At 40.7% G+C, this 21763-nt stretch overlaps 2 protein-coding genes and 1 long non-coding RNA gene across 3 annotated transcripts in view; 2 read left to right on the top strand and 1 right to left on the bottom strand.

Annotated features, from left to right (window-relative positions):
• Positions 1 to 1931: 1931 nt before the first annotated feature.
• On the top strand, positions 1932 to 4406 carry LOC135463198 (uncharacterized). Its single transcript, XR_010443538.1, has 3 exons — positions 1932 to 2202; positions 3665 to 4053; positions 4354 to 4406. It is a non-coding gene; the product is annotated as an uncharacterized LOC135463198 (long non-coding RNA).
• A 294-nt stretch (positions 4407 to 4700) lies between these two features.
• LOC135462922 (uncharacterized) lies at positions 4701 to 15310 on the top strand. Its single transcript, XM_064740234.1, has 5 exons — positions 4701 to 6278; positions 9248 to 9392; positions 11004 to 11148; positions 12165 to 12352; positions 14348 to 15310. Exons 1-3 carry the CDS (start codon positions 5418 to 5420, stop codon positions 11135 to 11137), a joined length of 1140 nt encoding a protein of 379 aa, XP_064596304.1. The 5' UTR covers positions 4701 to 5417; the 3' UTR covers positions 11138 to 11148; positions 12165 to 12352; positions 14348 to 15310.
• A 2203-nt stretch (positions 15311 to 17513) lies between these two features.
• The window catches only part of LOC135463068 (talin-1-like), a 128492-nt gene continuing 124242 nt past the window's right edge, over positions 17514 to 21763 (bottom strand). The window contains exon 60 of the mRNA XM_064740387.1: positions 17514 to 21141. Within this exon, the coding sequence (XP_064596457.1) occupies positions 21013 to 21141 (129 nt within the window). The 3' untranslated portion in view covers positions 17514 to 21012. The remainder of the gene's footprint in view (positions 21142 to 21763) is intronic.

Genomic DNA, 21763 nt, shown 5'->3' with positions numbered 1-21763 from the left:
CTCGGGAGCTTTGTCCAGCTACAGCATATAGCGTATAAAAACCGCATGTGTTTCTTTTTTCGTGTGGGAGATATTGTGATAACCTAAGTCACATAGTCCGTTTCCATCTCTATATAATCTCTAGTATTTACACGTCCCAGGTTCGAGTTGATGTTGCCGGACCCATTGAAGAATGGTGCATGCTGTAGAGTACTGTTATATGAGCCTGTTTGGGAGAATCACTCGGGCAATGCTGTTCTGGCCACCATCATGAAGCTTTGTACGGAGATTTCTAAAACCTGTCATGTTCTGTACGAAAAAAGTTGTTCCAGAGGGGAGCCAAAAAATTAACAATTAAACTTATAAATCAAGACAAAAAAGAGACTGCAATATTAGTCCAGACTAGACCTATAGGGCTACAGGCCAGGCGCTAAAGCCTCTAAGCCAATACGACTGTGAACGATTTTTCTTTTATTGAAATTGGAATCGGGGTCAAATTTATATTGGATTACCTCTCATACCTACAATTACCGAAGCTTGGCAGCGAACAGTGGCTGCGCCACTGTATTTGAGTTTCTTAGTTTTCAATTTCTGGGACAGGTTACAAGTGCGCGTTCAAACCTGGATTTGGACAGTCTGAGGGTATTTGAAGATTCTCCCGCTTTCAAAGGGCCTTAACTTTGGTGTCAATAAACAGTCGATGATGCTAGCTTTGTCGCTTGAACACCCTAACGATCGTTGCCTGTGTCGTTTACGTATGTGGTGTGAATATACAGTATAGCGCACCATGCATCTGTGCAGTGGCGTAATTACCCTGGACATTCCGACTTTCTCTATAAAATAAATTTCATATACCGCTATCACATTTTTTGGCTTTACACAACAGTCAAATGAATAAATATATTCGCAAAACGCTAATCAATAATTAAAAGTAAATAATTAAAACGCCAATCAAATAAATAAATTACACTGACCGGTATATATAGTGGAGCATATCTTCTCGTTTCATCAGGAATGGTGCTACAAACCATTATATTTAGCTGAGTCTTAATCTAATCTCTTAATCCGTGATAAAAATGCTACTAAAATTGTTAGCATCTCATCATCGCCATTAAAAATCGATTGATAAACTCGCTGACGCATAAAAATGAAATCATGATGCTGATCAATAATCAATGATCCATCAATCAATCAATCAATGATGTTTTAACGGAATAATCTTTCCTTGAAGGCAACGTATACACGGTTGGATAAAAGGATCTTTTGTGGAAGCGACAAAACAGAAACACTTTACTACACATATGTGGAATATTTTTAAGACACTTTGGGTCAATTTTGCCAGATTAATTAGCGCGTGCGGATTTTATATCCAGAATTGGACAGTTGATAATAAAAGTGTTGAAACAGAAATCCTAGGCCTATACCAATGGTCAACCACTCTTATGTATATAAGAGAAAAGAAAAATATAATATATAAAAGACTATAGCACAGAGAGTAAAACCCGAGCAGCAGCGACAGTGTAACACAGCTGGCAAAATGGTCACACGTAACCGGTGAAATACGGCCTAGATTTCCCTGATCGAAACTGATCTGAAAAACAGCTAAAACATAAAAAGAAATTAAGAAGTTTGTGTGTTTTTTGCAAAGAGCTGATTGAGTAGGATTTAACCATAATTTTTTCAGAAATGTTTTTAAATGAATACAAATAACTGTGTAGCAAAGAGTTCAATTCAACTTGAAGACATCATTTTAGCAATCTACATGGCCGTGTTTCCAGGCGAAATCCCGATCTCAAATGCCTAACATTGTCTCAGTGCCTAGGGGAGACAACTCTAGGTAGTCAGGAAAGTGACTCTTTCAAGTGGATAGTCTCCGCTGATTTGTAGAGCTCTTTGCTATTAAAGAGAACGAAAGTATCAGTTGTCAAAATGGAGGATAATGTGGGGTTGTGTCGTAGGAAAAGAAAATACTGCTGTATGTGCAATAATTATCGGGGACAAGTTGTTTCTGGAAGGAAAGTTACCCTGCATAGGTTTCCGTTAGACGAAAACAAGAGGAAGACGTGGATTGATGTCTGTCAAAATGCATTAGAGTCATTCCAGTATTCGGCTAACCGACTTCTGTGCTCGGAACATTTTGTTGATGGGAATGTCCCCACAAAAGGCCCCACAAAAGGTCAACACCCGTGTCCTGTCTTTGGCGAAAGATTTACAAAACAAATGGTTTGTATTCTTGCAAACTCAGCTGATGGTGGTCGTGTGACTTGTCACAGGATTGTTTGCTAAGACTACCAGGCTGTCAACTTCTGTACGTTAGTTGAACTAGATTTACTTCGTTCATGATGTAGCCTGTTATAGACCTTTCCAAACTGTCGATCAAGAACACGCAATTAACCAGTCATAAGCAGCGTAGTTGCAAATAGGGCAAAATGATTTACCACACATTGGTTACAAGTGTTCAATCTTCTCTGTGACGTCATGACGTCACAATTGCTTTTATAGGGGATGGAATGAAAAATAAGGTTGTCACAGGAAGGGGTGGTGGGACATAGGATATGGTGGATCTATACATTTCATTTAGATGAACTCACTGTGCTATTTTAAAATTCTGACATTCATCTAGTCACAGGTGGCTATTTCAACTCTTCTCTTGCAGATGGCTGGCAGAGTATTACAGCCACAGCGGCAACCTTTTCGTGCCCTGTCCAAAAAGTCCTAAGCCATTTTGAATTGTGTTTGAAATGTTACAAATGAGTTTTGGCGTAGCCCGTATGTAAACACAATGTTAATCTTCGTAATTCAAGCCAGAAGGGCATAAAAGAGAACTTTTATTTTTAGTGCATGTAAGTTTGTGTGCCATCAGCATAAACCTCATTGAGATCAGCTTCCCAGAGTTTGAGTTCAGAAATTTGTGACAAATTTTTGGAGAGGCAGGGATGGACTTACCATGTTACCATGTTTTAAATTTTTAGTGCAGGTAAGTTTGGGTGCCATGAGCATGGGCCTCATTGAGATCAGCTCTATCGAGGTGGAGTGCGCAGATGTGCGGCGATTTGTTTCAGAGTCGACAGTGGACTCAGCGTTGCGATGAATGTCAGAATTTTAAGTGGCACACCGAGTCAATCTAGATGGACAGAGTTCAAGTATGCTCTGTCTAATAATGCCATACAAACTTATTGCCTGTTCAAATCGTAGGTGGTGCTAATGGGTGGATGGATCAATCAGAAAATGAGTCAAACAAAATCTGTCTTTTGGAAAATGATACTTTATCAAATTAAGTGAAATACAATATACAGGCATGAGATTTGTCCTCGTTTTGGAGGAATTCCTCTTTATTTATAAAAAAAAAAAAAATGGCATCAGAAAAATGTTCAGAATTTAATTCAGAAATGTTAAAATGACAAAATTATGATTGTGCTGTATAGTTTCCTCTTTTTCCTCTTAGCATCTGTCTCATCCTTAAGTATACTGTAATTCTTCAACCGTTACACATGTTTACAAGCTGTTTCTTCAAGTGTATTCTGAAGGCATTATCCTGTATTGACTGATAAAATTATATATTTTATGAAGTCTTAAAAGTAGTCAATCCAATCAATGCTTACCCGTTGAGGAATTAGGATACATGTATTTGGTCTAATGTTGTCTTTGTTTTTTTGTAAAGCAAAAAAAAAATTTTTTTTCACAGTTGAAGAAGCGACAAGATGTGTTTTCAGGATCTCGGCGTTGTGAGCCCAACCCTAGCAACATGTTCAGCTGCAACTCTGGTGGTGCTGAAGATGAACACAGTGATCATAATTATGCTTGCAGTTACGTTCTTAGATGTATGAATGAGGAAGCTAGCGGAAACTATGGACAAACATCAGAAAGATGGAATGATCATTGTGTGGGTTATAAAATGACTAAGTACGACATGACCGATCATGATTTCCATGGCGATGTTAGTATTAATGAAATCAGCGGTATGAAGGAAGGCAGTGGTGGAGAGGAAACTGGTCGAGGTTCCAGTGGTAATGATTGTACAAATCTAGCTGGCAGTGACAATGTGAATGATCATCTTACAAGTCCTGCTGGCAGGCCTGGCAGTCGCAGCGTGAACACTGATCTTGCAAGTCTTACTGGCACGCCTGGCAGTCGCAACGTGAACACTGATCATACAAGTCCTGCTGGCAGTCGCAGCGTGAACACTGATCATACAAGTCCTGCTGGCAGTCGCAACATGAACACTGATCTTACAAGTCCTGCTGGCAGGCCTGGCAGTCGCAGCGTGAACACTGATCATACAAGTCCTGCTGGCAGTCGCAGCGTGAACACTGATCATACAAGTCCTGCTGGCAGTCGCAGCGTGAACACTGATCATACAAGTCCAGTTGGCAGTCGCAGCGTGAACACTGATCTTACAAGTCCTGCTGGCATGCCTGGCAGTCGCAACGTGAACACTGATCATACAAGTCCAGTTGGCAGTCGCAGCGTGAACACTGATCTTACAAGTCCTGCTGGCAGGCCTGGCAGTCGCAACGTGAACACTGATTTTACAAGTCTTAATGGCAAGCCTGGCAGTCGCAACGTGAACACTGATCATACAAGTCCTGCTGGCAGTCGCAACGTGAACACTGATCATACAAGTCCTGCTGGCAGTCGCAACGTGAACACTGATCTCACAAGTCTTGCTGGCACGCCTGGCAGTCGCAACGTGAACACTGATCATACAAGTCCTGCTGGCAGTCGCAACGTGAACACTGATCATACAAGTCTTGCTGGCACGCCTGGCAGTCGCAACGTGAACACTGATCATACAAGTCCTGCTGGCACGCCTGGCAGTCGGATTGTGACTGATGGTTTTATAAGTGCTACTCGTAGTAAGGCTGTGAACAAAGATCTTTTAAGTTCGGTGAAAGATAGAATGACAAAAAGTCATCATACGAATTCACCACTTGTGCATCCCATACGTGCAATACTTGGTTACAGTGGAGTAAACGACCGAAAAACTGAACCTAGTCTTGCCAATACAGTAATGAGGCATATGGAATCCGCTGTGCAGAAAGTACGGAATGGGGAAGGTGATGTTGATGATGTTGCTCGGGAATTCGGATTGCCGCCGTCGTTGTTGCATGACTATTTAAACGGGACATGCAGTTATCAAGTACTCTCCACTAATTGTACAGTGCAGCCAGGACTGTTTGACTTTGAGGAGCAGAGTGTTGTTCAGTTTTTACAGTACATGGATTGCTGCGGATTCCCCATCTCGATCAAACTCGTGAATTCTGCTGTCCTCACTGTAATACGGAGGTCGGGTTTGTTAAATCGGTCCAAGATTTCCTCTGACAAGGGTCCCATGGAGAGATGGTGTCGTAGCTTTTTGCAGAGACATTGTTCAAATCTGTTGGGGAAGATCACATCTATGGACGGGAAAGCAGCGTTGGCAGATTGCAGAAAAGCAGATGGAGCGTTACATTCATCTCCTGAACTTCATGATACAGGAGCATGGTTTGGGAGACTCACCAGGTCAGATTTACAACTGCGGAGAACTGAGACTGGCCGGGGAGATAGTTGTGCGTAATCGCTTGAGATCTCGCTACAAGCACGCACCAAGAATAGCCGCCCATTCCACGCAGTACATGTGCGTCTCCGCTTCTGGACGAATACTGCTACCTTTCATTGTCTTACCCAAATTGTCCGAAACTGCAATTGCTGAGAGTTCTTGCAAGAACTGGGTCCTGGAAACAAGTTTCGACAGCACGATGAACGAAGAACTGTTCCGAAAATGGTTCAAGAAGGTGTTCTTGCCACATTGCAGCTATGAGACGAAGAACAAGCCAGTCCTCATTATCATGGATAATAGTTCCAGTGTTCTCACACCAGACATAGTTGAATTGGCCATCCTGAACAATGTGCATTTTCTCTATAGCCCCGAGCAGTTGAAGTCAAAACTCCAACCTCTGGGCTACAATATTTTCGATCTTCTAAAACAGAGAATGATTGACGAGATAAGACGAAGACACCCATCGTGCGAGGACATCAGAGCATGCAGGTGCTCGCAGGAGGACATCCCCTCTGTCTTTGGAACTGCAGCGTCCTTGATTTCTGCAACTGACATCCAAACGGCTTTTTGCGAAACTGGCATATATCCGTTTAACTATGATTTTCTGAGCAGTCTTGCTCCAGCGAACACGTCTGTCTATGTGTACCGTGTCCAAGACATTGTGACGATGGGAACTCAGCAAGCCTCTCATGTGAACACGTTGTTAGGAGGCGCACAGACAAACGCCGCATTGGAGGGGCCTGCTGTTTCCAGGGCTCGGGTAAATCTTAATAAGCCAGCTACATATAGCTGATTTAATTGTGCATCACTGCGCATGAACTAAATGGGTCATGTGTGATGAACAAAAGCATCATCTATGCCTATTTATTTATTTTATTTTATTTATTTGATTGAAGCTTTATGCCGTACTCAAGAATATTTCACTTATTCGATGGCAGCCAGCATTATGGAAGGAGGAAACTTGGCAGAGCCTGGGGAAACCCACAACCATATGCAGGTTGCTGGCAGACCTTCCCACATACGGCCGGAGAGGAAGCCAGCATGAGCTGGACTTGAACTCAAAGCGACAGCAATGGTGAGAGGCATCCATGCCTATTTTACAACATTACAGACTGGGACAAAAGCCAATCATTCATCCCACGTCTAATTTGTGTGTTTATTTTTGTCAGATTTCGACTTCAAACTATGTTTAAAGATCTTTGCTGTCACAAAGATTTGCGTAAAATGCAATGAAAGGTGAAATGTGTGGTGAGGATTATAATTCTCTAACCTAGCAACATGGACTTCTTTGTAACACAGCGAAGACATGTTAGTTATGTGTACTGAAAATAGCTATTCAGTTCTTGGGCCCTCTCCCCCCAACCCCCCCACCACACCCCCCCCACCCCACCATAATGTATAAGTGAAATATTCTTGAGTACAGTGTAAAACAGCAATCAAATAAAAAAACTAAATAAATAAAAAAAAATTCAACCACAAAATTAAGAAATCAGGGGGATCTGTGAAGATGTCAGTGTGAGGCGTCTAGAGTGATTTTTGTCTGTAGCACCCATCACACTATGCAAATTAGCCTCTATTATGATTGGTTGATGTATCTTAATAACTTTAACTCGCTTGATATATCCCCTAGAATTGTCGTTTCTCTCTGTGTTAATAAGGGCAATGACTTCAAAGGTTTTAACTGTTTATTTGATACCTGAATGAGAAAAAAAAAAAAGACATCCTGAATATAGCACCCATCTTGTGGAATTGACCTTTATACGACCTTTCAATTTATTGCTAATCCATTTGTCCATTCTTTGTAGCTAATTTGTTGAAAAATTACAGTGTAATAACATTGCTCTTGGTCTGAGTGAACTTTCTGCATGCCTCCCCTGTCTCGCCCTTCTTTCACCTATCCTTTCATTATTCCTCGCCTCTTTGTTTAGCCCTCCGCCCTTTGCCTCCCCTGTCTCGCCCTTCTTTCACCTATCCTTTCATTATTCCTCGCCTCTTTGTTTAGCCCTCCGCCCTTTGCCTCCCCTGTCTCGCCCTTCTTTCACCTATCCTTTCATTATTCCTCGCCTCTTTGTTTAGCCCTCCGCCCTTTGCATCCCCTGTCTCGCCCTTCTTTCACCTATCCTTTCATTATTCCTTGCCTCTTTGTTCAGCCCTCTGCCCTTTTCATCCAGCTGTCTGTTCGTTGACTGCGATGTCCATCTGTGTACCCCTATCAGTCCATTGTAAATATTCCATCATCCCTCTTGCCTGCCCTGTTCTGTCTTTATGCAATGTTCTGTCTTTGTGCAGTGTTCTACTTTTGTGCAATGTTCTATCTTTGTGCAGTGTTCTTTCTTTGTGCAATGTTCTACCTTTGTGCATTGTTCTATCTTTGTGCAATGTTGTGTCTTTGTGCAATGTTGTGTCTTTGTGCCATGTTCTATCTTTGTGCAATGATCTATCTTTGTGCAATGTTCTATCACCTCTTTCATCTATCCTTTCATTATTCCTCGCCTCTTTGTTCAGCCCTCCGCCCTTTTCATCCAGCTGTCATGTTCTATCTTTGTGCAATGTTCTATCTTTGTGCAATATTCTATTACTAGGTACTGACAGAAAGCTGTGAAATCACTTGAAGCTCTGTATGAGAACCTACCGTCATGAATTATCCTCTGCTCTAAATCCTCCCAGAAAGATGGAGCAAAATATTGTTCACGACAGCTTAAGGGCAAAATTAACACTGAAATGAGATATGTATCAGATGAAAGACAATTAAAAGTTGTCTAAGAAAAAAGTTGGATATATTTTTTTTATAATTTCTTTAACCCAGTAAAACGCATTTATTTTAATATTTTATTTATATATTTTATTCTACGGTGGCCTATTCTGACCACAAAGGGACCAATGATGTCACATAAGGTTTTTGCTACAAGATGCACATAAGGCTGCTACACTTCAACATTCAAAATGACATACTAGTATACATGCATGTACATGATCTTTGAATTCATTCGCTGATTTGACCTTGAATTCATTTGCTGATTTGACCTTGAAGCATTTGAAAGATTCAGATTTGAAATAATTTGCATAGAAGGTGACATAACTGATACCTTCTGGGTCACAACAGACCACCGTAGAATTTTGTCTTTTAACACAGTTTTACTGGGTTAGAAAAATACTGAAAGAAAATAAACTAGTTTTTAATGGTCTTTCATCTGATATATACTTCCATTCAGAGTGGTCTTAACCTGCGGATGGTCGTGGGTTTCCCCGAGGCTCTGCCTGATTTACACCCACCATAATGCTGGCCGTATAAGTGAAATATTCTTGAGTACGGCGTAAAACACCAATCAAATCAAATAATAAATCAGAGTGGTCCTTGCCTTTAAGGATACATAAAATGAACAGTATGGTTTTAAGGATAAAATAACCTGAAGAAAGATGCTTTCATTTTTCTTCGTCCATGAATGGAAATTTTGGAAATGTCATTAGTGAACATACTGGGAAAGCTGGACCAGCTATAATAGTGCTTCCAATTCGGGCTCTCTGCCCAACAAAACTGTTCTCAGAACTATAGAGTTTCCAGACTGACTGCTTCAGCCTTGGGAAGACTGCAGTTTAAAGCCATTTTATCGTAACAAGAAAAAGCTGATCAACTTTGTAGTTTGTATGTTAGACCACATCATATTATGCTTCATAGTGTGTATTGATGATTAGTGTGTACAAGGAGATATTTTATTTACCTTTTTTCAGACAGCAGGGGGTTCTGGTACAAAGACTGAGGAGAATGACAGCATAAAGAAGGAAGGGGAGGAGAACATGAAGACAGTGGGAGGAGCCTCAGATGTGTCAGACACAGAAGGGGGCGGATGCCCACTGTGTGGTGTACTGTACTCAGGTGTGTTGTCAGGGAGACGGCCTCTAGTGGCTAACGTACTTGTACGACTTGAGTCAGACAAGCCAAACTTACGTCCGCCGTGTTTTGAATTTGAAGTGGAATTGGCTGTGAGTTCGAATCCAGGCCTTGCCCATTTTTCTTCATTCCTTGTATTGGTTGCCTTTGTACATATGAAATATTCTTGAGCATGGGGTAAAACACCAATCAAATAAATAAATAAATCAGTGTCCAGAGTACCCTTATTTTTGAAAGCAATATAAAAAACAAGTAAAATGAGAAGACCTGTCCTATTGGAAGAAATTTTCAAATAGCTAGCACCTACCTTGTCAGGACTTGGTGGAAGTTCAAATCCAAAACATGGCAGACGTTAGTTTGGCTCCAAAGTTTAAACAGTTGGATTACTGTGACAAGATAGTTCAATGAAGCAGACATATCAGTACATTTGGGTCATCATTAGGGAATCTGTGCGTATCAAACACATGTATAAGGACAGGTTCAAGCTGTTTTTTTTTTTTCAGTAAAATTGTCGGTATCAAGGTAGGTCACATTGAAGTGGGGTGCTACAATAATAGTGTCCAAGTCAGCTTTTTTACAGTGGCTCCTTGGTATTTCCTGAATCTGTCATGTTCTGGACATGTTTGACAGGGAGTTGGTAGATTCCTCTGTCCTCACTGTTTGTGGGGACTTTGTGAAAATAAGACGTCGACTACACTTGTGTGGCCGTGCATTGAAGACCACTTCACTTGCCAAAGGTTGATGGTTTTACCCCAGGCATTCTAGTTTCCTTCAGCCACAGGAAAATTCTTGAGTACAGTACCGCCCACACCCAACAGCAAATCAGGTGCACCCAGACCACGAACAAAGCTTGCCCAGACCGCTAGGCAAGCGTGGCCAGACCACGGGAAATTGACAAGCAGTCGGCAGTCGACTGCCCCTTAAGGGTACACGTGTGCATGCTATAAACCTTATGCCACACCCTGTTGCATAAACAGTATCGTGCTTGTTAGGTATTCTTTCATTACTGCAGGTTTTTTAACGTAATTTTGGATAAGCGATGGTGCCAGAGGGCATCTAATTTGGTACCATAAAAGCATTTACATGAACAGTTAGAATAAAACCAGAACAGAAGTAAACATAAAAGAGTCCTTGTGACCATTTGCCATCACACGGTCATTGTTGCTCTGTTTTTACTCTCTATGTTCTTTCTTCGTTGCTCTGGTTTTACTCTCTATGCTCTTGTCTTTGTTGCTCTGGTTTTACTCTCTATGCTCTTGTCTTTATTGCTCTGGTTTTACCCTCTATGCTTGTCTTCATTGCTCTGGTTTTACTCTATATGCTCTTATCTTCGTTGCTCTGGTTTTCACTCTCTATGCTCTTGTCTTCGTTGCTCTGTTTTTACTCTCTATGTTCTTTCTTTGTTGCTCTGGTTTTACTCTCTATGCACTTGTCTTCGTTGCTCTGGTTTTACTCTATATGCTCTTGTCTTTGTTGCTCTGCTTTTCACTCTCTATGCTCTTGTATTCGTTGCTCTGGTTTTACTCTCTATGCTCTTGTCTTCGTTGCTCTGGTTTTACTATCTATGCCGTACATCTTTTTATATTTGTGGTACAGACAGGGAAGACTGGATAGCGTGTGACCAGTGTGACAGATGGGTGTGCCAGCAGTGTTCAGGGGTCAGTTTGGCAGCATGGAGGGCAGTCTCTCAAACTAAGGCACAATGGATTTGTCACAGCTGCACAGCGTAATTCTATCCTATGTAAGTAGTTGTATACTTCCACTATATTGGCTGATCATTCGGATTAAATACTGATGTACTGTACTGTACATGGTCAGAGCGGCAGACCATGCCCACACGGAGTGTATGAGGTTTAAACCCTGCGCAGCTGAATTATTGCACAGGCTGTCATCAATTTTCTTTGTGACGCGGCATTCCATGGCGTGTCAGTGTGACACCACGCCACTATATCAGACTGCAGTCTGCAGTCGACATAGCTAACACGAGGTTTCTTTGCTCAACGTCCCCAAGAGCGCAGTACCCTCCATTCATCCTGAATAACTCTGTTAAGGCCTTTATGTGTTTCTGAAAGTGCGTTTTTAGTGGAGAAACTGTAGTGAAATACAGTATTTAAAATTACAGCAAAAGAAATATTATAAGTTATCCGCGTGTGTAGGGAAGGGTAACAAGCAAGGTTTAAATCTCCATATACCCTTCTCAACCCGCGCATAACTCTGCCCGGTTTCTTCCCACCATAATGCTAGTTGCCGTATAAGTGAAATATTCTTCAGTGTAGCGTAAAACACGAATCAAATAAATAAACAAAATAAAATTTTTTTTAACAGTTATTAAATTTTTAACTCCAGGACGATCCTAAGGAATTATTACCGGTACTATAGAAGTATGAGCATTGTGGATTCTATTTTTAGGAGATTATTTATTTATTTATTTATTGATTGATTGATTGATTGATTGATTGATTGATTGATTGATTGATTGATTGATTGATTGATTGATTTATTTATTTATTTGATTGGTGTTTTACGCCGTACTCAAGAATATTTCACTTATACGATGGCGGCCAGCATTATGGTGGGAGGAAACGGGGCAGAGACCAGGGGAAACCCACGACCATCCGCAGGTTGCTGGCAGACCTTCCAATGTACGGATGGAGAATTAGAGGGGTTGTGCCCCTTTTGCAATATTGTTAATTGCCAATTGCTTTGTCCCAGTTTGTCCTGATATCTTTTTTTTTTGTTGTTTTCTTTCATCATCAGACACTTGCCTGACATTACTTCCTTACCATACTTCTCAAACTAGAGTATAGGAGAAGATCACACAGCTGTGGGTCATGTGTCATGAAGACTTGATAATATCACAGTTGCCGACTTCATCTGACATGGTTTAAGATCACGTGACGGATGATGAAAGTCAGTCAGTCTGGCTTTCATCGAAGAGATAGAAGGTGAGTAGAACTGAAATTGAAAAGAAATGAATTTAAGGCAACAATAATATTGAGTGAGTGAGTGATTGGGGTTTAATGTCGTGCTCAACAACTTTTCAGTCATATGACGACGAAGGAATCCTGAGAGTGCATGTAATGTGCCTCCTTGTTGCAGGATGGATTTCCACTGCTCTTTTATCTAGTGCTGCTTCACTGAGACAACTTTCGGAAGGCAAGTAAGCTGTCCCACCCGAGCCATTATACTGATACGGGTCAACCAGTCGTTGAACTATCCCCTCCATGCTGAATGCCAAGCGAGGAAGCCACAATTTCCTCTTTTAAAGTCTTAGGTTCGAGTCACAGGATTGATCCTGGATCTACTGCTCCTGAAGCAGACGCTCTACCAACTGTGCTATCCCGGCCGGTCAATAATATTGATAATCTTTATTGGGAGAGACAGAGGACTCGGTGTTTAAGTGGTTAGAGTGATAGCGCAGCAGCATGATAACGCAGCAACATGACCCAGGGGCCCTCTCACCAATGCATTCGCTGTGAGTTCAAATCCAGCTGTTGACGCTCATGGGTTGCCGCGGGTTCAGCTACATTCCCTGTTACCATAGTGCTGACCACATATAACATTGTGTAAGAGAATAATCAAAAATATTAATATTGTGGAGGAATTTGTTTGGGAGTCCAATGTTCTAAAAGTTTCGGAGGCCAGCTGATGAAAATGCATGCTCAACATCGCTCTTGTGGATGTTAGTCAAATAGATAAATAATTACCAATACTTTAATGTAAAAAATGTGTTACTGATGGTCTTAAAAGAACATCATCTGCCTCATGTGGTATTTAAGACCTGGGCGCTGTTTCTGAAATGGTTTCGTAACATTATGCTGGCCTAGTCACCATGACGGTGCATACTGATAGCATATGCCGCCTTGGTATTTACGACCATAACCTTACTACCCCTTTGAGAAACAGCCCCCCTGGGGTTCAGTCCTAATGTATGGCATACAAAAATACTTTCACTTGGTACTTTGCAATAGTGGTCAATATGGTGTGGGGAAAAATAGTAGGAACAGACTGGCCCAATATCCTTGGCCTGGCAGGTCCATTATCCTGGACAGGGTGGCCCATTATCCTTGACAGGGTGGTCCATTATCCCTGACTGGGTGACCCATTATCCCTGACCGGGTGGCCCGTTATCCCTGACCAGGTGGCCCATTATCCCTGACCGAGTGGCTGTTATCTATGATAGATCCTTGACAGGGTGACCCATTATCCTTGACAGGGTGATCCATTATCCCTGACTGGGTGGCCCATTGTCTGTGACCGGGTGGCCCATTATCCTTGACCAGGTGGCCGATTATCCTTGACTAGGTTGCTGTCTGACAGGATGGCCCATTATCTGTATGATAAGGTGGCCCATTATGTGAGATAGGGTGGGGTTAACAAGGTACAAGCAACATTTTTCAGTATGGCGTTTCTGTTAATATACTTGTACTGCCATTTGGACTGAAAAGAAATTTTTATCAGGTACCTGGGAAAAGTTGGTTGTTTTCCCCAGACTTTCCGGTTACCTCCATCTGTAAACCTGATCTCAATCATACAGGTGAGAAATTCTTGTGCCTTGCATTCAGCACCAATCAATCAATCAATCAATCAAATGAAAACATCTGGTAGGACATGGGTAACTTGATTATTTAATGGAAAAAAGTGGGCCTCTGTGGCAGAGTGTTTAGCATGCTAGCGCTACACTGTAACTTCTAAGGCTCTCACCAATGTGTTCTCTGTGGGTTAAGTCCATATCAAGCTGGCTTCCTCTCTAACCATACTTGGGAAGGTCTACCAGCAACCTGCGGATGGTTGTGGGTTTCCCCTGGCCATTGCTCAGCTTCCTCCAACAATAATGCTGGTCAGTGTCGTATAAATGAAATATAACTTTTTCTCTGCTAGGTACACGTACTTGTACTGTTTTCAGAGACACTCACACACATACATGTATTTGCTCACAGGTACGTCCAGCCTAATGAGCAGTCTAACGAGAACCTGGGCTTGTTACCTGAAGATATCAGACTGTCAGTATGGGCGTGTCATCCTGGTACAGATGAAGACGGCAGACATGGCTGTGGAAGAGCAAATGTGGTGAAATGACGGGATAAGTTCTAAATGCTATCCAAGTTAAAGAACATAAAGGCTAGTTCAATTCAGTTAAACGTTCAGGTCTACTTTCGACAATTTCTGATATTCACCTGCCTAAACATTTAAGGTTTAATCGTTAAATTCAAAAACTTAGTGGGTTCATTCTGCAACACACTTTGTGGAGCAAAATGGGTTAGTAAATCCACACTAAAACAGTAGTGCACGCCAATTTCTGTTGAGGACTGAAGAGAAAATGATGCTTTCAATCACTCATACATGTTTAAATCCATTTCAGACTAATTATAAGCAGAAAATCTGATAAAGTGCTGACTTTTCTCTCTTCAAAATCATGGTGTGCTCGTGCAATGTATCGGGTGAAACCAAAATCTGGATTGTATGGGAGGCCAAAGTCAGAAAACATGGATAGCGAAGCTGACACGCACATGATAGCCGCAGGCCTTGACTGGCGCCTTTTGAATTTATTTTTCTCCCTCAACTGTCTGGGCAAATTGTTTCTATTCTACATCCTTGATGACTGATGAAATCGTCACTGAAGTTGTCATTAAAGACTGATTGCGTGGTCTTGTTGAGTTGATTTCCATATCTTTTGGCGCAGGGTTCAGAAATTTTGGTCAACCGACTCTGTTCTCTATAAAGCACATATGTTGATGATTCCACATCGATGATGACAGACATCTTGACAGCATGAAAGCCTAAAATCCTAAAATGGAACGGCTTAAATTGCTGGTGATTATCTCTTTGTATAAATTTACATATCACATGTTGGGTTTCTCATTTTACTGTCATGGTGTTGGCATATATATGTGAATAATATATACCAGTTTTCTTTGGAATTCATATTCATTTTGTCTTTCTTTCTGCCAGCTATCAAGTTGAAATATTAAGCGAAACATATCCAGACCACTAGGTTGTGAGTTCAAATCCAACTCCTGTTAACCAAGTTTGTGTCAAAGGGCTATTGCTGCTGAGATGCTGCTGTATTTAACTCGGATCACTATGGTATCTCAGTTGAGCGGGTCATAGTGTAGTGGTTAGGGGTGCTTGCCTTTCCACCATTATGACACATATGGTGCAGGTTCAAATCTTGCCTTGGACATTGAATTTGTAGAATCCTCCAACCTTACCACTGGTGGTTCCTTGGTGACAGTAACTGGTTGACGATGCATATGTGGATATTTCAACAGTGTAACGTTTGTTGAAGACGCGCGCATGATAGCCGCAGACAAGACGATTTGTCTTGCACTGGTATGGTGTGTATATCTGTGCATATATGTGCACCACAAATGGGACAGTTCATCAGTGACTTGCTGGGCATTCTAGTTTCCTCCACCCATAAAACAGACTGCCATCATAAAAGTATCAAATTGTCGGTAAGAAGTTATCAAATAAATTAATAAAGAAATCTTTATAGTGCTGTCTTGAGGGGCCTTTTGGCACATAGGGTTAAAGGTTACACATGCGCAGTTCCGGAAATTGGGTCCAAGATTTGCCTCCGAACTGAAGAGTGAAGGATCACTGTTTGGGTAACACAGACATTTTAGGTAGTTAATGCACTATAGATTTCTGCACTGTTAGTTTGCACCTAATAAAAAAATATAAGAATTTTGTCTTTTTTGGATAGAACTGAAAACTATTTTGCCAGTGTTACTTCCCACTCCGCTTGAGGTTACCAAGGTAATAGAATGCTATGACTTCACTTCCAGCAACCACAGCTCAAAAAATTGGTGGTCATGCTGGGTTGATTTTGTGATGTGTTGTAGAGAAAAGTGCATGCTGCATGTGGTGGTATGGCATTGTACCACGAGAAAGTTAGGTGATATGTATTTTTGAGGTTGAAGTTGACAAATTTACTACATAAATAGGAAGGAAAATCACTACACTCGTGTAACATATAGAGACAAGTTGCAGGGACTGTCATACAGGCCATGCATCAGTAAGGTCAAGGTCAAGGTCACATGTTCAAATCTAGCTCTTGTTTGCCCCACTCACAGATTCAGCTTAGAAGGTTTGTCAGGAACCTGGCAATGGTTGGTGGTTTCCTCCAGGCCCTCTGGTTTTGGGTTTCCCCCAGGCACTGTGGTTTCCTCCAGGCACTGTGGGTTCCTTAAGACACTGTGGTTTCCTCTAGGCACTCTGGTTTCCTCCAGGCACTCCGGTTTTGGGTTCCCCCCAGGCACTGGGGTTTCCTCAAGTTACTCTTATTTCCTCCAGGCACTCCTGTTTCCTCAACTCTCAAACTGGACTGTCTACGTCGGAGTACAAAATTCTTGAGCACTGCGTTTAACACCAGTGAAATCAGATAATATACAGGGACCGGTACTGCTGTTTCAGTGCATCACTGTGGAGAAGAAACAGGACATGACACCAAACACAGTATACCTACACCTAGCTGTACTAGTACTTTGCCTTGTCCTCTACTGATCAGTTTTGATGTATTTATTTGATTGGTGTTTTTCGCCGTACTCAAGAACATTTCACTTATACGATGGCGACCAGCATTACGGAGGGAGGAAACCCACTTCACCAGTGTTATCTTCAGACAAATGTGTCCAAATTTCAACTCCCTGTAGCAAAAATTAAGCTTTGTGAAGAAGTTTGAAATTTTGACTGAAGTCAGATATGGTTTTGTGCAACCAGCCCATATCTCTGTGCTAGCCCCTCAGTGCTGAGCGCCAAGTGAGGCAGCAACAAGTACCATTTTTAAAGTCTTTGGTATGATGCAAACCAGATATGATGCCAGGTCTCTCACCTTTAGGCCCCTGAAGGAGTCCAAAAGTGGTTGTTGAGGCTTGACCAATGGCATGCACTTGTACAAAAGATGACCAGAGTAAACATTCACACCCTGCACAGTATCTGCACTGAGTTTTCAATGCAGGTTGCCCCTGTATACTGCATACAGAGAGCAGGAAGTGGGGAACATGGTCACACAGACTACATCCATGTTGAAACTCAAGATTTCACACTACAGTACATATAATTATATAGCTTTTCCTCAAAACACAAAAGTAAAACAGAAGATTATGTATAACAATATTTTATTATTTGGTAATCACATGAAATATACATTGCCCCAAGTCATACCGAGGGCAACCCACATGCACTGCCCTCTAGGGGTGTAAGGGGAGGATACTCTTCTGTTGTCTACACTACTAATTATCACTTCTAACCCTACATAGTCCAACAAAAATTATGTAAATATGACGGCCTGATATGTATCATGCAAATTACATAGCCAATTAAATGTCTACACCCCAGTTTGGCACACTGCCAAGCCAGACCAACCAATCACATTAAAATAAAACTTAACTTACATTCCAGACAGTATATTCTCACCTCCAGCACAGAAGATTGCCACACATTAGCATAATGTTAGTAATGTTTTCCCTTCAAAAGCTGGTTTACAATAAGAGCCAAGCTCGGATGACAACAGAAGCATAAAGTGAGATTTGAATGCAGTATTTGGGACAGGGAGTGAGATTTGAATGCAACATTTGAATCATGTCAGATCAAACAGGAAATAAGAGCTAAAATAGCCCCTCAAATCCAAGAAATGAAGATAAAATGTAGCAATGCAAACTCATGAAGAGACAAAAGGGTTTTAGGAGTTAAGATTTACTTTCAGACCTTTCTAAAATCTACCTTTGCGTGGAGATCAGAATTTACAATGTAGGGGTAAGGATAAAAAGCCTATATTGGAGACCTCCACCCGGATCAAAAAAACTTCTGTTCCATTTAAATCAGTTTTAATGACAGCAGAAGTGAAATGAATTCATCAACAGATCCCCATCAAATGATAAATTTACACATTGAAAAATTTTCCTCACAAAGCACTTTGTAGAGAATTAAGTTAAACACATTGAAGGGGAAATCTGTAACATCATTTAAGGCCTTAAAGAAATTTTAAAACAACCGTTTTTGCTTCAGAAGAACGTGCTAGGTGTAAAGCGGTGTACAGTTCCTAATTATTGGACGTAAGACTGTTCTCCTATTTCACACGGAACAAGCAGGAGGACCCACAATTCAGAATACAAAAATATATTCATGGATGAAAGGCAATGTTTACAAGCCATTTACAGATGCAAATGTAAAGTAAAACTTGCAATTTAATGGGACACTATCACTCTTAAAAGCTCGGCGATGATCAAAAAATATTCTGGTCTACAGAAACAATCCATCTTCAAGAACCATTTTTCTGGCCAAAAATTTTATGAAACTAACAACTTCATTTGAAAAAAAAAGACCAGAATTGAAACTGGCGTCATGCAAATGAAATTTTACATCTAGCAACCACAAGTTACCTTGACGTCTATTGCTACTTCTATTTGCATACTTCAGTATCATTTCTAAACGGCTACCTAAATTTCTCTCTTTCCCTAGACGTTACTGCTTTACAATTACAAAGAATCACTTCAATGTTTCCCCTCTATCTACATGGTTCAAGGCATGCATGTACAAAATTTTGCAATTTGTAATTTCACAGCGCCCCCTGGTGTTAATGGGATATTCTGGAGAGAACAGAGCCCTCTGGTGGATCTTCACAAGCTAAGCCATGTGCACAATGCACCCATCTGAATAGTCCTATGTCTAAGCTTTGGTTATGGCAGCTCTTACTGGCCAGGTATAACTCTAGCTGTACGGCCCTTTTAATTCCAACACTACTGAAGAATGTGTAGTACACGGCATCAAACCACTGAACAGAACACTAAAAAAATACGATTCAAAAAGTCTCAATACTTTTCCTTAATTCTTTGTACATGTAATTTCCACACAGCTGTGGATGTACACACTTCATTGTTACAATGTCAGCTAATATTCATTTAAAAAAAAAAAAAAAACACCCATGAAAAATCTACATTCAATTCCTTCACCTGCAGGGAAAACTGAAAACAGAACTTCATGAATATTCATGATTACCCTTTGGCGTGGGTTGCTGGTACAAACTGGCAAGCAAAATTCATGGTTACCGTTTAAGAATGAATGTATGGGCATTATTTATTTATTTATTTATTTATTTGATTGGTGTTTTACGCCGTACTCAAGAATATTTCACTTATACGACGATAGCCAGCATTATGGTGGGAGGAAACTGGGCACAGCCCGGCGGAAACCTACGACCGTCCGCAGGTTGCTGACAGACCTTCCCAATTACGGCCGGAGAGGAAGCCAGCATGAGCTGGACTTGAACTCACAGCGACCGCATTTTGGTGTGAGTCATTTGGTGTGTGTACATATTATGTGTCTTCTTGTGGCAGGGCAATTACGTCCTGCCACCACACCCTTCAAGACTGGCTGCTCATGTTTACCGATGAACAAAAACCACTGAGAAACCAAGGCAAGGTTTTGACATATGCAAACCTGATCAAGATCCATAAGCACATATACATGTAAATGCAGGTTTCAAATATGCAAAAAGCTACATTTTTAAGACAGACAACATACTTGAAATGGGATTAGGTTTACGGTTAAAATTGGGGGGGAAAAATGCATTGTTTTTCACGCTGACAAAATCTGTCAATCTTTTCTGCCAATGTACAGAAATATTTATGGTACAGCGCACAGTGAAATATAAATGAATGGAGAAATTTGCAATTTACAAGTCGATCCGATTGAAAAAAGAGAAAAATCCAGTATTAGTAGTCACTATATAGATACATAGATAGCACAAGTAAACTTGCATCATAAAATAAAAAGTTTAAAAAATCCCACACAAAAGTAGGATAATAAAATAGGGCAATGAAAAAAGGTAATATTCACTCAAAAAAAAAATATATATATATACTAGCTTACACTGAAAAATTACAATTTCATATGCTGAAAAAAAAATTAATCACAAAGAGGTATAAGAAATACAGTAAAGATCAAAATTATGTAATAAAAAAAAAAAGGTTTAGCACAACTTAATGCATTACATAGACATTAATGACTTACATAACACAAGGTTAAGCAGAGATAAATATCAAAGAAAATAATAAAGACTATCTTTAGTGGGAACACCAAAAAAGACTAAGAAGCCAGTTCGAAAACTAAAATACATCGATGACTTTGTAAATTACCAGTTTTCTCTTAAACTACAAGAATCGGCATTTCAGATAATAAATTCCCAAAAGTGGCGCAACATAATGGAAAGGAACTTTCTTCTTGGCTGCTGACATATTTCAGGAAGTCAGTTAAACATCTGTAAAAACATCTGTACTCAACAGAGGGAAATGGGCAGTGGCAAGTTCAGCCGTATTTGTTCCAGCATGGGCAAATTATGTAACATCATGATTAAAACTTTAGAGTGAAGCAAATCTTTCTTCAGGTCTAAGCTAATTTTCCCTAATTTACAAATTCCACCCATTCTGAAGAATAATAGGCTCTTCCACTGACCTATGACCCAAATATGATATGACTGAAATCTGACTACACCACTTTCAAAACAGGGGTTGTCTTGTACCTGTTTCCTGTCTCATCATTCACTATTAACACTATGATACAGATTTATTAACAGTCCCGCAGATTTTTACGGAGCAATTCATCAAAACGAGGAGGAGTCAAATTCCTCTGGTTTATCCTTGTATCGAGCCTTGCGAATGTCCGCCAGTTTTCTCCGAGCAGATTCCAGTTCTCGTTCCTTCTTCAAAATCTCCTCCTGTGCCATGATTTCCTGAAATTTAAAATTAGGAAAAAAATTAGGACAATATTTCAGCTTTTAGCTACCATTAAGCAGATCTATATGAAGTCATTTGGTCACATCTATGACGTCCTATCCTTTAATCTCCGTCTCCTATACTTTACCATGGGTCACTTAACAAGACAGGTGCCTTGATGTAAGATGACATGAAATTCTCAAGAAATCATTTTACAGTTATGACAAATTCCACTTACAGGGATACAGAATTGATTCTGATTGGCTGATGTGAGTGAGAGAGAAAGGCAAATCTCGGCTATGCCTGGTCTAAGCTGAATTTTAGGTGTGGTATGATAGTCAGAACTAAACGCACATCATTGGTTGTCAGCTTTACCAGTATACAACATTTCTACAACAGAAGGTTTTCTCATTTACAATTCCGCCTCCTACTTCTGTCAAATTACATATTGGAGCATATGACCCTGGTAAATCTATTGCACATGCACATACCCTAAAATGACCTAAAACCTTGTCCATGACTAACTCTCCCAGTTTTTCTGATTCTGAGAGTTCTATTGACTTCAGAAAGGTGTTTTGAGGTTTGCTTGGAACATGGGGTGATATTCTACTGGAAAATTGTAAGTTTCAGCACCGAAAA

Source organism: Liolophura sinensis, chromosome 2 (genome assembly GCF_032854445.1).
Source record: "Liolophura sinensis isolate JHLJ2023 chromosome 2, CUHK_Ljap_v2, whole genome shotgun sequence".
NCBI classification, from domain to species: domain Eukaryota; kingdom Metazoa; phylum Mollusca; class Polyplacophora; order Chitonida; family Chitonidae; genus Liolophura; species Liolophura sinensis.
Note: the sequence above shows the minus strand (reverse complement) of the source record. Positions and strands in the feature narration are given on the sequence as shown.

Bases quoted from the DNA above. Each gene is read 5' to 3' on its own strand.
- LOC135462922 (XM_064740234.1), top strand. From the start codon at position 5,418: ATGGAGCGTTACATTCATCTCCTGAACTTCATGATACAGGAGCATGGT. The intron at 6,279-9,247 runs GTAAATCTTAAT...ACCTTTTTTCAG, and splicing joins CTGCTGTTTCCAGGGCTCGG to ACAGCAGGGGGTTCTGGTAC. The intron at 9,393-11,003 runs GTGTGTTGTCAG...TTTGTGGTACAG, and splicing joins GTGTGGTGTACTGTACTCAG to ACAGGGAAGACTGGATAGCG.